The following is a 14,395-nucleotide window of genomic DNA, read 5'->3' as shown; positions in this document are numbered from 1 at the left end:
GGTGAAGGCAGAGCCACCAGAGGGAGCCCTACCTCCTTTGCCCATCTGCTGTCCAGCAGATTTCCTTCCGACCCCGTGTCTACTAGTGCTGGGGTGTGAAGGGTTAAATCCTCACTTAGGATCGTGACTGGGATTCGTGCGGATCTACGGGGCTTCCCCGCGTGCGTGTTATGGCCCACCCTTAGCCCAGTATCTAAGGACGGGCGTTGTAGTTTCACCGTTTGGGGCAGTTCCTCTGTATATGACCACTAGAGCCACAGAAAAAAACACTCCCCGCGGGCCAGCCTCCTTTGTCTGTCATTTGGTTTCACTTTGGCCCTGCTCGTGTCCATAGCTTCGTCAGCAGGGGGAGCTGTTGCCACACGGAGCCCTCTGGCTGTGGAATGTGGGGACGACGGCACCCTTTCGGACCTGGAAGGAAGAGGGACGGCTCGTGCCCGGCCACGCCCCCCGCCCTGCTCCCGATGGTGTTCCTCTAAGTGGTTGTCTAAGCGTATAACCAGGTCGACAAGCCTGTCAAAATCCCGCGGTTCCTCCTTAGCCAGCAGATGCTCCTTCAGGACCGGAGACAGTCCGTTTATGAAGGCGGCGCGGAGTGCAACATTATTCCAGCCGGACCTCGCAGCTGCGATGCGGAAGTCAACTGCATACTCGGCTGTCTCATTGACAGTAGCACGCTCGAAGCGGTCTCTCCTCTGTTGGGATGATCAAAAACCTGTTTGAACTCCCTTACAAACCCAGCGTATGACGTTAGGAGCCGTGAGTTCTGCTCCCAGAGCGGCGTAACCCAGGCGCGTGCCTCTCCTCGAAGCAGATTAATGACATAAGCCACTCGGCTAGCGTCTGACGCGTACATGATGGGACGCTGCGCAAAGACGAGCGAACACTGCATTAGGAAGTCCGCACACATCTCGACACAATCTCCGTACGGCTCCGGAGGGCTTATGTATGCTTCAGGGGATGGTGGGGGGGGATCGTTGAACGACCAGTGGAACGTCTGTGTCGGGCATGGGACCAGCAGGAGGAGGTGCTGCAGCAGCGTTTTGATCGTGCGCCTCCACCCTGGCGGTGAGAGCCTCCGTACTCCGATTGAGAATAACATTCTGCTCGGTTACCAAATCCAACCGAGCAGTGAAAGCGGTTAGAATTTGCTGCAGCTCACCTAACACGCCTCCTGCTGGCGCCTGTGCACCTCGCTCTTGCATTGGCTGTTCAAGCTCTGGTTGACGCCCCTCGGGATCCATGACGCTGGCCGAGAAATCCTGTTGGGAAGGTGTCGTGACACGGACCCACAACAGGGGGCGTTAATGAATGGACAATGGATAAGCCAAAAGGTAACAATTTAATGTTGTGAATCGCACAACGAGATGCAGACAACGACAGAGAATGTGGATCGTCAATCATACACGAGGTGACATGTGGGCAGGCTCGAAGATAGAAGACGTCTGTCAAGAGAAGAGCCGGATCCCACACAGTTTCCACCGCCAACGGATCTGAAGAACACCGGAGCCGCCAAGCCCTGTGCCCCAGGTAGCCACTGTCTTCAGCAGTCAGACCTGGTACTGCTGGCAGAAACAGAAACAGTTAATGGTGGGTGTGTGAATACACACCCAGCAATCTTACAGTGCTTAATTCCTCCAGGAGGGAAAAACCTCCACCTCCAGATATAGAATCACCCGTGCAGCTCCTGTCAGTCACTTCCCTGGAAGGAGTGAGAGGCGAAGACGTCGCGCTCACACTATCCGCCAATGCAGCTTCAGACTGTATCCACAGGAAAACGGCTGCACACAGAACAATATTCAGTCTCAGAAAACCACAGCAGAGAAGGTTACCTGAATGGTAGCTGATTTCTCGGTGGGGAGGTGGAGTTGCAGTCCGGCTTTTATGGAGGATGTAGTTGATGAGTGACAGCTGGTGTTGATGATGTGTGACAGCTGTCACTCCAGTAGTTCCACGCCCTCTCGTGCTTGAAGCCCGCACTCCAAGCCGGGTGCCATCTGGTGGTGGTGGGCCAGCAGTACCTCCTCTTCAGCGACCCACACAACACAGATTCCAGAAAAGTTGCAGATTGACAATCTAATTATTTTTTTATACTTTCACAAAATAATGTTATTATTCCCATTAAACATCATACAATATTTCAGCCTTATATCTTCATTGTGCTGCTTTTGATACTGTTGACCATAAAATTTTATTACAGAGATTAGAGCATGCCATAGGTATTAAAGGCACTGCGCTGCGATGGTTTGAATCATATTTGTCTAATAGATTACAATTTGTTCATGTAAATGGGGAATCTTCTTCACAGACTAAAGTTAATTATGGAGTTCCACAAGGTTCTGTGCTAGGACCAATTTTATTCACTTTATACATGCTTCCCTTAGGCAGTATTATTAGACGGTATTGCTTAAATTTTCATTGTTACGCAGATGATACCCAGCTTTATCTATCCATGAAGCCAGAGGACACACACCAATTAGCTAAACTGCAGGATTGTCTTACAGACATAAAGACATGGATGACCTCTAATTTCCTGCTTTTAAACTCAGATAAAACTGAAGTTATTGTACTTGGCCCCACAAATCTTAGAAACATGGTGTCTAACCAGATCCTTACTCTGGATGGCATTACCCTGACCTCTAGTAATACTGTGAGAAATCTTGGAGTCATTTTTGATCAGGATATGTCATTCAAAGTGCATATTAAACAAATATATAGGACTGCTTTTTTGCATTTACGCAATATCTCTAAAATTAGAAAGGTCTTGTCTCAGAGTGATGCTGAAAAACTAATTCATGCATTTATTTCCTCTAGGCTGGACTATTGTAATTCATTATTATCAGGTTGTCCTAAAAGTTCCCTAAAAAGCCTTCAGTTAATTCAGAATGCTGCAGCTAGAGTACTGACGGGGACTAGCAGGAGAGAGCATATCTCACCCATATTGGCCTCTCTTCATTGGCTTCCTGTTAATTCTAGAATGGAATTTAAAATTCTTCTTCTTACTTATAAGGTTTTGAATAATCAGGTCCCATCTTATCTTAGGGACCTCGTAGTACCATATCACCCCAATAGAGCACTTCGTTCTCAGACTGCAGGCTTACTTGTAGTTCCTAGGGTTTGTAAGAGTAGAATGGGAGGCAGAGCCTTCAGCTTTCAGGCTCCTCTCCTGTGGAACCAGCTCCCAATTCAGATCAGGGAGACAGACACCCTCTCTACTTTTAAGATTAGGCTTAAAACTTTCCTTTTTGCTAAAGCTTATAGTTAGGGCTGGATCAGGTGACCCTGAACCATCCCTTAGTTATGCTGCTATAGACTTAGACTGCTGGGGGGTTCCCATGATGCGCTGTTTCTTTCTCTTTTTGCTCTGTATGCACCACTCTGCATTTAATCATTAGTGATCGATTTCTGCTCCCCTCCACAGCATGTCTTTTTCCTGGTTCTCTCCCTCAGCCCCAACCAGTCCCAGCAGAAGACTGCCCCTCCCTGAGCCTGGTTCTGCTGGAGGTTTCTTCCTGTTAAAAGGGAGTTTTTCCTTCCCACTGTAGCCAAGTGCTTGCTCACAGGGGGTCGTTTTGACCGTTGGGGTTTTACATAATTATTGTATGGCCTTGCCTTACAATATAAAGCGCCTTGGGGCAACTGTTTGTTGTGATTTGGCGCTATATAAAAAAAAATTGATTGATTGATTGATTGATTGTGCAAATCAATTCATTGTTCAGGTTTTGCTTCTACTGACACTGTAGTTTGTTTAAATTGTAGAACTAGGAAAAGTAAAACTTGCAGAATATAGATAGACTAAATATTGACACATAAAATAGAAATATTAGTTCTCTGACACAATTTAGTGATTATGTTTTAAGTACAGTGGCTCTATATTTTACATTTGTTTGTGGTGAAACATGGTATCGCGTGTTGCCCATGGGGATCCACAGGCTCCCGATTGGTAGTGTTTATAAATTAGGTAGCTGACATTTTTCATGGGTGGTAATAAATTGTGCAAAGTTTCTATAATGAATTGGAATAGTGTGTGAATCCTGAATGGTTTTAGAACCTTAGACCTTAGATCTCAACAGTTTTTGGAAGAAGAATTCAACCCTTTTATTTCTTCTTAATTTTGTATTTTTTATGTTAATTTGCTTTCTTAATGTATTTATAAGTTGTTTAGGTTCTTGTTATATACACACTATTATTATTATTATTGTCAGTATTATTATTATTTTATTTTATTTCTATTTTGCCATTTGTTTTTTTTTAAATGGACCACAATGGAAATAAGTAGTTTCACTTTCTTGTGTCATCCCTGAATTTTTGACACATTTCCAATTATATTATGTACTAACATTGAACTTACTAAGTAAAATCATGTACACACATTTTAAATATAAAGATGATTTACCACCCCCTGCTTGAATGGAGTTTGAATCCAGAATTTAATTATCAACGTCCATTGTTCAGTGTTGTGAGCTAATGTCCATAGTTCTGCCAAAAATATTGAACGTTCAGTATTCCTATTAACATTCCATTTTGGCAGAGTTAATCCATGACCCAAAATGCATAAGCATACCAAATGGCAAATGTCAGCTCGCATTACAAAGGCATTACAGTTTTCACTCATGGTAATGGCAACATGCCACTTAACTAAACTGACTAAACCAGTTGAACTACCAAAATACAGTAAATCAATAACACTAACAACACTGTTAAAATAAAATGAACCACAATAACAGCATTTAAAACCCCCAAATTCCCATGGTGCATTGCAGCACAACATCAGTTGTTTTCTGTTGTTAGCTAATATTGCTAATTTGTCCAAAAAATATTAGTCCTGTCAACTTTCCATTTTTGCAGCATTCACCCTTGACCCAAAATACATAAGCATACTAAACGGCAAGTGTCAGCTCTTCCTAGTTTCACCATGATTGAAGCCATAATCACGCAAGCATGCACACAGAGGCCACCTGGCTGTTATAATATAGTCTAGTGCATTGCACATGGGGATACACACACAATAGGCTTTACCATCAGAGAACCTCGTCCACAACTACCACAAAAGACTGCAAGCTTTCAGTGATGTTAAAGGGGACAATACACAGTATTAAGAAAAGGAGAATGTAAACTTTTGATCAGGGTCATTTGGGTACTTTGTGTTGTCATTCAATCAATTCAATCAATCAATTTTTTTATATAGCGCCAAATCACAACAAACAGTTGCCCCAAGGCGCTTTATATTGCAAGGCAAGGCCATACAATAATTATGTAAAACCCCAACGGTCAAAACGACCCCCTGTGAGCAAGCACTTGGCTACAGTGGGAAGGAAAAACTCCCTTTTAACAGAAAGAAACCTCCAGCAGAACCAGGCTCAGGGAGGGGCAGTCTTCTGCTGGGACTGGTTGGGGCTGAGGGAGAGAACCAGGAAAAAGACATGCTGTGGAGGGGAGCAGAGATCGATCACTAATGATTAAATGCAGAGTGGTGCATACAGAGCAAAAAGAGAAAGAAACAGTGCATCATGGGAACCCCCCAGCAGTCTACGTCTATAGCAGCATAACTAAGGGATGGTTCAGGGTCACCTGATCCAGCCCTAACTATAAGCTTTAGCAAAAAGGAAAGTTTTAAGCCTAATCTTAAAAGTAGAGAGGGTGTCTGTCTCCCTGATCTGAATTGGGAGCTGGTTCCACAGGAGAGGAGCCTGAAAGCTGAAGGCTCTGCCTCCCATTCTACTCTTACAAACCCTAGGAACTACAAGTAAGCCTGCAGTCTGAGAGCGAAGCGCTCTATTGGGGTGATATGGTACTACGAGGTCCCTAAGATAAGATGGGACCTGATTATTCAAAACCTTATAAGTAAGAAGAAGAATTTTAAATTCTATTCTAGAATTAACAGGAAGCCAATGAAGAGAGGCCAATATGGGTGAGATATGCTCTCTCCTTCTAGTCCCCGTCAGTACTCTAGCTGCAGCATTTTGAATTAACTGAAGGCTTTTTAGGGAACTTTTAGGACAACCTGATAATAATGAATTACAATAGTCCAGCCTAGAGGAAATAAATGCATGAATTAGTTTTTCAGCATGACTCTGAGACAAGACCTTTCTAATTTTACAGATATTGCGTAAATGCAAAAAAGCAGTCCTACATATTTGTTTAATATGCGCTTTGAATGACATATCCTGATCAAAAATGACTCCAAGATTTCTCACAGTATTACTAGAGGTCAGGGTAATGCCATCCAGAGTAAGGATCTGGTTAGACACCATGTTTTTAAGATTTGTGGGGCCAAGTACAATAACTTCAGTTTTATCTGAGTTTAAAAGCAGGAAATTAGAGGTCATCCATGTCTTTATGTCTGTAAGACAATCCTGCAGTTTAGCTAATTGGTGTGTGTCCTCTGGCTTCATGGATAGATAAAGCTGGGTATCATCTGCGTAACAATGAAAATTTAAGCAATACCGTCTAATAATACTGCCTAAGGGAAGCATGTATAAAGTGAATAAAATTGGTCCTAGCACAGAACCTTGTGGAACTCCATAATTAACTTTAGTCTGTGAAGAAGATTCCCCATTTACATGAACAAATTGTAATCTATTAGACAAATATGATTCAAACCACCGCAGCGCAGTGCCTTTAATACCTATGGCATGCTCTAATCTCTGTAATAAAATTTTATGGTCAACTGTATCAAAAGCAGCACTGAGGTCTAACAGAACAAGCACAGAGATGAGTCCACTGTCCGAGGCCATAAGAAGATCATTTGTAACCTTCACTAATGCTGTTTCTGTACTATGATGAATTCTAAAACCTGACTGAAACTCTTCAAATAGACCATTCCTCTGCAGATGATCAGTTAACTGTTTTACAACTACCCTTTCAAGAATTTTTGAGAGAAAAGGAAGGTTGGAGATTGGCCTATAATTAGCTAAGATAGCTGGGTCAAGTGATGGCTTTTTAAGTAATGGTTTAATTACTGCCACCTTAAAAGCCTGTGGTACATAGCCAACTAACAAAGATAGATTGATCATATTTAAGATCGAAGCATTAAATAATGGTAGGGCTTCCTTGAGCAGCCTGGTAGGAATGGGGTCTAATAAACATGTTGATGGTTTGGATGAAGTAACTAATGAAAATAACTCAGACAGAACAATCGGAGAGAAAGAGTCTAACCAAATACCGGCATCACTGAAAGCAGCCAAAGATAACGATACGTCTTTGGGATGGTTATGAGTAATTTTTTCTCTAATAGTTAAAATTTTGTTAGCAAAGAAAGTCATGAAGTCATTACTAGTTAAAGTTAATGGAATACTCAGCTCAATAGAGCTCTGACTCTTTGTCAGCCTGGCTACAGTGCTGAAAAGAAACCTGGGGTTGTTCTTATTTTCTTCAATTAGTGATGAGTAGAAAGATGTCCTAGCTTTACGGAGGGCTTTTTTATAGAGCAACAGACTCTTTTTCCAGGCTAAGTGAAGATCTTCTAAATTAGTGAGACGCCATTTCCTCTCCAACTTACGGGTTATCTGCTTTAAGCTACGAGTTTGTGAGTTATACCACGGAGTCAGGCACTTCTGATTTAAAGCTCTCTTTTTTAGAGGAGCTACAGCATCCAAAGTTGTCTTCAATGAGGATGTAAAACTATTGACGAGATACTCTATCTCACTTACAGAGTTTAGGTAGCTACTCTGCACTGTGTTGGTATATGGCATTAGAGAACATAAAGAAGGAATCATATCCTTAAACCTAGTTACAGCGCTTTCTGAAAGACTTCTAGTGTAATGAAACTTATTCCCCACTGCTGGGTAGTCCATCAGAGTAAATGTAAATGTTATTAAGAAATGATCAGACAGAAGGGAGTTTTCAGGGAATACTGTTAAGTCTTCTATTTCCATACCATAAGTCAGAACAAGATCTAAGATATGATTAAAGTGGTGGGTGGACTCATTTACTTTTTGAGCAAAGCCAATAGAGTCTAATAATAGATTAAATGCAGTGTTGAGGCTGTCATTCTCAGCATCTGTGTGGATGTTAAAATCGCCCACTATAATTATCTTATCTGAGCTAAGCACTAAGTCAGACAAAAGTTCTGAAAATTCACAGAGAAACTCACAGTAACAACCAGGTGGACGATAGATAATAACAAATAAAACTGGTTTTTGGGACTTCCAATTTGGATGGACAAGACTAAGAGTCAAGCTTTCAAATGAATTAAAGCTCTGTCTGGGTTTTTGATTAATTAATAAGCTGGAATGGAAGATTGCTGCTAATCCTCCGCCCCGGCCCGTGCTACGAGCATTCTGACAGTTAGTGTGACTCGGGGGTGTTGACTCATTTAAACTAACATATTCATCCTGCTGTAACCAGGTTTCTGTAAGGCAGAATAAATCAATATGTTGATCAATTATTATATCATTTACCAACAGGGACTTAGAAGAGAGAGACCTAATGTTTAATAGACCACATTTAACTGTTTTAGTCTGTGGTGCAGTTGAAGGTGCTATATTATTTTTTCTTTTTGAATTTTTATGCTTAAATAGATTTTTGCTGGTTATTGGTAGTCTGGGAGCAGGCACCGTCTCTACGGGGATGGGGTAATGAGGGGATGGCAGGGGGAGAGAAGCTGCAGAGAGGTGTGTAAGACTACAACTCCGCTTCCTGGTCCCAACCCTGGATAGTCACGGTTTGGAGGATTTAAGAAAATTGGCCAGATTTCTAGAAATGAGAGCTGCTCCATCCAAAGTGGGATGGATGCCGTCTCTCCTAACAAGACCAGGTTTTCCCCAGAAGCTTTGCCAATTATCTATGAAGCCCACCTCATTTTTTGGAATGGCCAAAAAAAAAAAAAAAAAAAAAATTCCGCCAGGGTATGTAAACTTTTGAGCACAACTGTAGGTAGCTGACATTTTTCAAGGGTGATAATAAATTGTGCAAAGTTTGTATAATGAGTTGGGATGGCGTATGATTTCCAAATGTTTTTAGAATCCTAGACTTTAGACCTCAACAGTTTTAAAAAAAAAAACTCAACCCTTTTATTTCCTGTTAATTACACAATTTTTTAATGGTAATTTACTGTCTTAATGTATTTATAAATTGTTTAGGTTCTTATCATATACACACTATTATTTTAATAATAATAATAGTAATTATTATATTATTATTATTATTATTATCATCATCATCATTATATATGGATGATTTACTGCTCCCTGCTGGAACAGTGTGTGAGTCAAGAATGTAAATATCAATGTCCAATGTTCAGTGTTGTTAGCTAATATATGTAGATCAGGGGTTCCCAAGTTCGGTCCTCGAGATCTACCTTCCTGACACTCTTAGTTGTCTCCCTGTTCCAACACACCTGAATCCAATGAAAGACCCGTTAGCAGGCTTTTAGTCTTTCATTGGATTCAGGTGTGTTGGAGCAGGGAGAGAACTAAGAGTGTCAGGAAGGTAGATCTCGAGGACCGGACTTGGGCACACCGATGTAGATTGTCTAAAAATATTAATCCTATCAACATTCACTTTTGGTGCTGTTCATCCTTCACCCATAACACATAAGCATGCCAAACAGCAAATGTGACCTCTCCCTGGTTTGTGCGTGATCAATATTGTACACACTCACGCACAGTTTTGTCTTTCTGCAATCTGCCGTAAGCAGATTGACCATCTGGATGATCCAGAGGAGCCATGGGGAGAAGGTCATGTGGTCAGATGAGACCAAAATAGCTTTTTGGAATCTCTGAGCCAGCTGAGAACAACCCCAAGAACACCGTGCCAACCGTGAAGCTTGGGGTTGGAAACATCATACTCTGGGGGTGCTTTTCTGCAAAGAGGACAGGATGACTACACCGTATTGAAGAGAGGCTGGATGGGGTCATGTATTGCGAGATTTTGGCACACAACCTCCTTCCCTCAGTAAGAGCATTGAAGATGGGTCATGGCTGGGTCTTCCAGCATGTCAATGACCCCAGACACACAGCCAGGGCAACTAAGGAGGGGCTCCATATGAAGCATTTCAAGGTCCTGGAGTGGCCTATCCAGTCTCCAGACCTGAACTCAATAGAAAATCTTTGGAGGGAGCTGAAACTCCAAACCTGAAAGATCTGAAGAAGATCTGTATGGAGGAGTGGACCAAAATCCCTGCTGCAGTGTGTGAAAACTTGGTCAAGAACTACAGGAAACATCTGACCTCTGGAATGGCAGACAAATGTTTTTGTACCAATTGTTAAGGTTTGTTTTTTCTAGGGGATCAAATACTTATTTCATGCAATACAATGGAAATTAATTATTTAAAAATCATACAATGTGATTTTCTGGATTTTTTTTTTTTAGATTCCCTCTCTCACAGTTTACCTGTGCACCTACGGTAAAAAAAAAAATACAGACCTCTACATTCTTTGTAGGTGGGAAAACCTGCAAAATTGACAGGGGATCAAATACTTATTTCCCCCACTGTGTACATATATATATTTATATATATATCACATCCAGGTACAATTAATGCCTCCAGGTTTCAGAGAATTTCTAGTGTTTTTATACATTGTTGATCTCTTTGTGTCTTGTGCTGTCCCCCATCAGGCTGCCACGAGAAGTGACAGTATGACCTTGACTCCAGGTTTGTGGCTTGGATTGCCTGCTGTAACTGCCGTCACTCTCTATAGACATGAGGACCCAGCACTGGTATGAGTTCTATAATATCTTCGTCTTCCCTTCATACTTTTTTCATTTCTGTGCATAGTCATTTTATTTAATGGTTTTCAGCCACTGTTTGTACCACTGAATGCCCTTCCTGAATTAAGTTCCCTCATTTTTATCTGGCCTTTGTACCATGATTGATTTACGGTTTTCTTTCTTAAGGAAACTTCAACATAAACTGTTATGGATTGAGATATCATGGGATCTCCGACATATGTAGCAATGATTTTATACAGTGGTGTGCTATCTGACCCCACAACCTTTTCTGTTGGAGGTAGGACTCATGCCACCATATTCATTCAGTCATTTGCTATACCTATACTTATTCCAATTAAGTCTTGTAGGGGAGCTGGAGCCTGTCCCAGCAGTCATAGGGTGAGAGATGGGGTAGACCCTGGACATGACGCCAGTCTATTGCAGGGCCACATATAGACAGACAAACACAGTCACACTTAAAGTCAATTTAAAGTTTCCAATTCACATAACCTGCATGTCTATGGAAGTTGGAGCCAGAAAATATGCTTTTTATAATATATTTTCAAGGGACGGTGTAATCAAAGAAGCCCATTTTCATTTGTGAGAAAGAAAACAAGTTAAAGACATTAATTAAGGACATTTTTATTTCGGCACCAGTCCTCGCATTCTGCTTGGTATTGACAGTACTTCATGCTCAATTCTTTCTTGGAACCACTCTTAGTATCTGTAACGTGTTAAATACCGGTGATTACCACAACTGGTAACTGACTGAGATGCTGTCATTGAATGTTTTGCATTAGAAATGAGATGGCGTAGGTGGAACAGTGGTTTAGTGGTTAGCACTGTTGTCTCACAGTAAGAAGGTCCCAGGTTCACTTCTGCCCCGGCCCTGTCTGTGTGGAGTTTGCATGTTCGCTCATGTGGGTTCCCTCTGGGTGCTCCGGTTTCCTCCCACTGAAGGATATGGGTTAGGTGAATTGGAAACCATAAAGACCACAGTGTGGGAGCATGTGAATGTGTTTGTGTCCATATGTGGCCCTGCGGTAGACCTTCCAGCTTGTCCAGGGTGCACCCCGCCTCTCACCCAACAATTGCTGGGAGAGGCTCCAGCCTTTGTGAGCCTTAATTGGAAAAAGCAAGTATTGAAAATGAATCTGTGTAGGCTCTCAGTTGTCCAGGTGGTTTCCATAGTAGAGAAGCTTGAATCTTTGACTGGACTGGGTTGCTTGACGTGAGGACGTTTCGCTTCAAATCACAGAAGCTTCCTCAGCTAAAATTCTTGCTCTGGTAGTCTGACTTCTGTCTTGACTCTTGTAGAGAAGAATAAACCAGAAGCCAACAAAAGCTGGAGTTTTTAACCTAACCAGACCCCTCCTACCGAGAGGCAGACTGCTATAGGCTAGTGACTAAACAATAGCTCTAATTAGCAGCTATTGTGCACTCTCCTAATGATGGGATGGAAGCCTCCACTGATGGCTCCCTTGACGACTCTCCTGATGACGTGAATGACTCATTACCATGAACAAAAGACTGAAACTGCTTTGACCTGAGTACCCCATTGTAAACAGGGGACAAAGCGTGTCTGAGACCCGCCCCCGGTTAAGGCTGGGTTTCAACTGTTTTACAAAGAATGCTTCCTTGACACCTCTCTCAAACCATTTCTTCTCTCTGGCTAAGATTTTAACTTCCTTGTCCTCAAACGTGTGGTTAGTGTCTTTCAGGTGGAGATGAACTGCAGACTGAGGTCCACTGGCGACCTCTCTGCGGTGCTGGTATAGCCTCTTGTTTAAAGGTTGCTTAGTCTCACCTATGTAGTGTTCATTACAGTTTTCCTGACATCTGATATAATACACTACATTGCTCTGTTTGTAACTAGGGATCCTGTCCTTAGGGTGAACTCATTTCTGTCTCAAGGTGTTAACCGGTTTAAAGTAAACGGGGATTTTGTGCTGTCTGAAGATCCTCTGTAGTTTTCCCCTACTCCTGCTAAATAAGGGAGAGACACTCCTCTTCTTCTTGTCTCCGTCTCCTGTCTATCTGGTCTCTTTGTTTTCTGTGACTTCTGCACTTTGTCCAGGGACCATCGTGGGTACCCACATACTGTGAGGGCTTTCCGTACAAGTTGTTGCTCTTTAGCCCTTCCCTCTGCAGTTGTGGGCACCTGTAGGGCTCTGTGTTGAAGAGTCCTGATCACCCCGAGCTTGTGTTCAAGGGGGTGGTTTGAGCCAAAGAGCAGATATTGGTCAGTGTGAGTGGGTTTTCTGTAAACCTCTGTCTGGAGCTGCCTGTTCTCTCCAATCATAACATCACAGTCCAAGAAGGCTAAATGGTTGTTTCTGGCATCCTCGCGTGTGAACTTGATATTGGAATCCACCGAATTGATGTGTTCTGTAAAGTCCTCGACCTCCTGTTGCTTGATTTTAACCCATGTGTCGTCAAAATATCTGAATCAGTGACTGGGAGAGATGCCAGTGAACGACGTCAAGGCTGTCTTCTCCACACACTCTCTTCTTCAACACAGAGCCCTACAGGTGCCCACAACTGCAGAGGGAAGGGCTAAAGAACAACAACTTGTACGGAAAGCCCTCACAGTATGTGGGTACCCACGATGGTCCCTGGACAAAGTGCAGAAGTCCCAGAAAACAAAGAGACCAGATAGACAGGAGACGGAGACAAGAAGAAGAGGAGTGTCTCTCCCTTATTTAGCAGGAGTAGGGGAAAAACTACAGAGGATCTTCAGACAGCACAAAATCCCAGTTTACTTTAAACCGGTTAACACATTGAGACAGAAATTAGTTCACCCTAAGGACAGGATCCCTAGTTACAAACAGAGCAATGTAGTGTATTATATCAGATGTCAGGAAAACTGTAATGAACACTACATAGGTGAGACTAAGCAACCTTTAAACAAGAGGCTATACCAGCACCGCAGAGAGGTCGCCAGTGGACCTCAGTCTGCAGTTCATCTCCACCTGAAAGACACTAACCACACGTTTGAGGACAAGGAAGTTAAAATCTTAGCCAGAGAGATGAAATGGTTTGAGAGAGGTGTCAAGGAAGCATTCTTTGTAAAACAGTTGAAACCCAGCCTTAACCGGGGGGGTGGGTCTCAGACATGCTTTGTCCCCTGTTTACAATGGGGTACTCAGGTCAAAGCAGTTTCAGTCTTTTGTTCATGGTAATGAGTCATTCACGTCATCAGGAGAGTCGTCAAGGGAGCCATCAGGGGAGGCTTCCATCCCATCATTAGGAGAGTGCACAATAGGTGCTAATTAGAGCTATTGTTTAGTCACTAGCCTATAGCAGTCTGCCTCTCGGTAGGAGGGGTCTGGTTAGGTTAAAAACTCCAGCTTTTGTTGGCTTCTGGTTTATTCTTCTCTACAAGAGTCAAGACAGAAGTCAGACTACCAGAGCAAGAATTTTAGCTGAGGAAGCTTCTGTGATTTGAAGCGAAACCTCCTCACGTCAAGCAACCCAGTCCAGTCGAAGATTCAAGCTTCTCTACTATTGAAAATTAATGAATGAAAAAGGTGGAGTTTGTAATCTTGTAAAAATTTCCACCAGGCTGTTGAATTTTGGGGGGCTCTTAAAGAGGGCAGTGTTTGCTGGATTCACTGATAAATGGTAAATTTGTGATCCAAATTTTCCCACACCTCAGTGGCCGGAGAGATGGAGACACCCACCAGCAATAGTCAGGAGAGACAGACAAGAGAGGCAGAGACAGACAAACCCAAGCAGAAAG

General features: G+C 42.6%; 1 protein-coding gene across 1 annotated transcript in view; it reads left to right on the top strand.

The window, feature by feature from the left end:
- The window catches only part of pdxdc1 (pyridoxal-dependent decarboxylase domain containing 1), a 149,021-nt gene that overhangs the window by 53,736 nt on the left and 80,890 nt on the right, over positions 1 to 14,395 (top strand). The window contains exon 12 of the mRNA XM_034190083.1: positions 10,561 to 10,662. Within this exon, the coding sequence (XP_034045974.1) occupies positions 10,561 to 10,662 (102 nt within the window). The remainder of the gene's footprint in view (positions 1 to 10,560; positions 10,663 to 14,395) is intronic.

The sequence above is a fragment of the Thalassophryne amazonica genome, chromosome 16 (assembly GCF_902500255.1).
Source record: "Thalassophryne amazonica chromosome 16, fThaAma1.1, whole genome shotgun sequence".
Classification (NCBI taxonomy): domain Eukaryota; kingdom Metazoa; phylum Chordata; class Actinopteri; order Batrachoidiformes; family Batrachoididae; genus Thalassophryne; species Thalassophryne amazonica.
The sequence above is the reverse complement of the archived record's forward strand: the minus strand, read 5'-3'. Positions and strand labels throughout refer to the sequence as shown.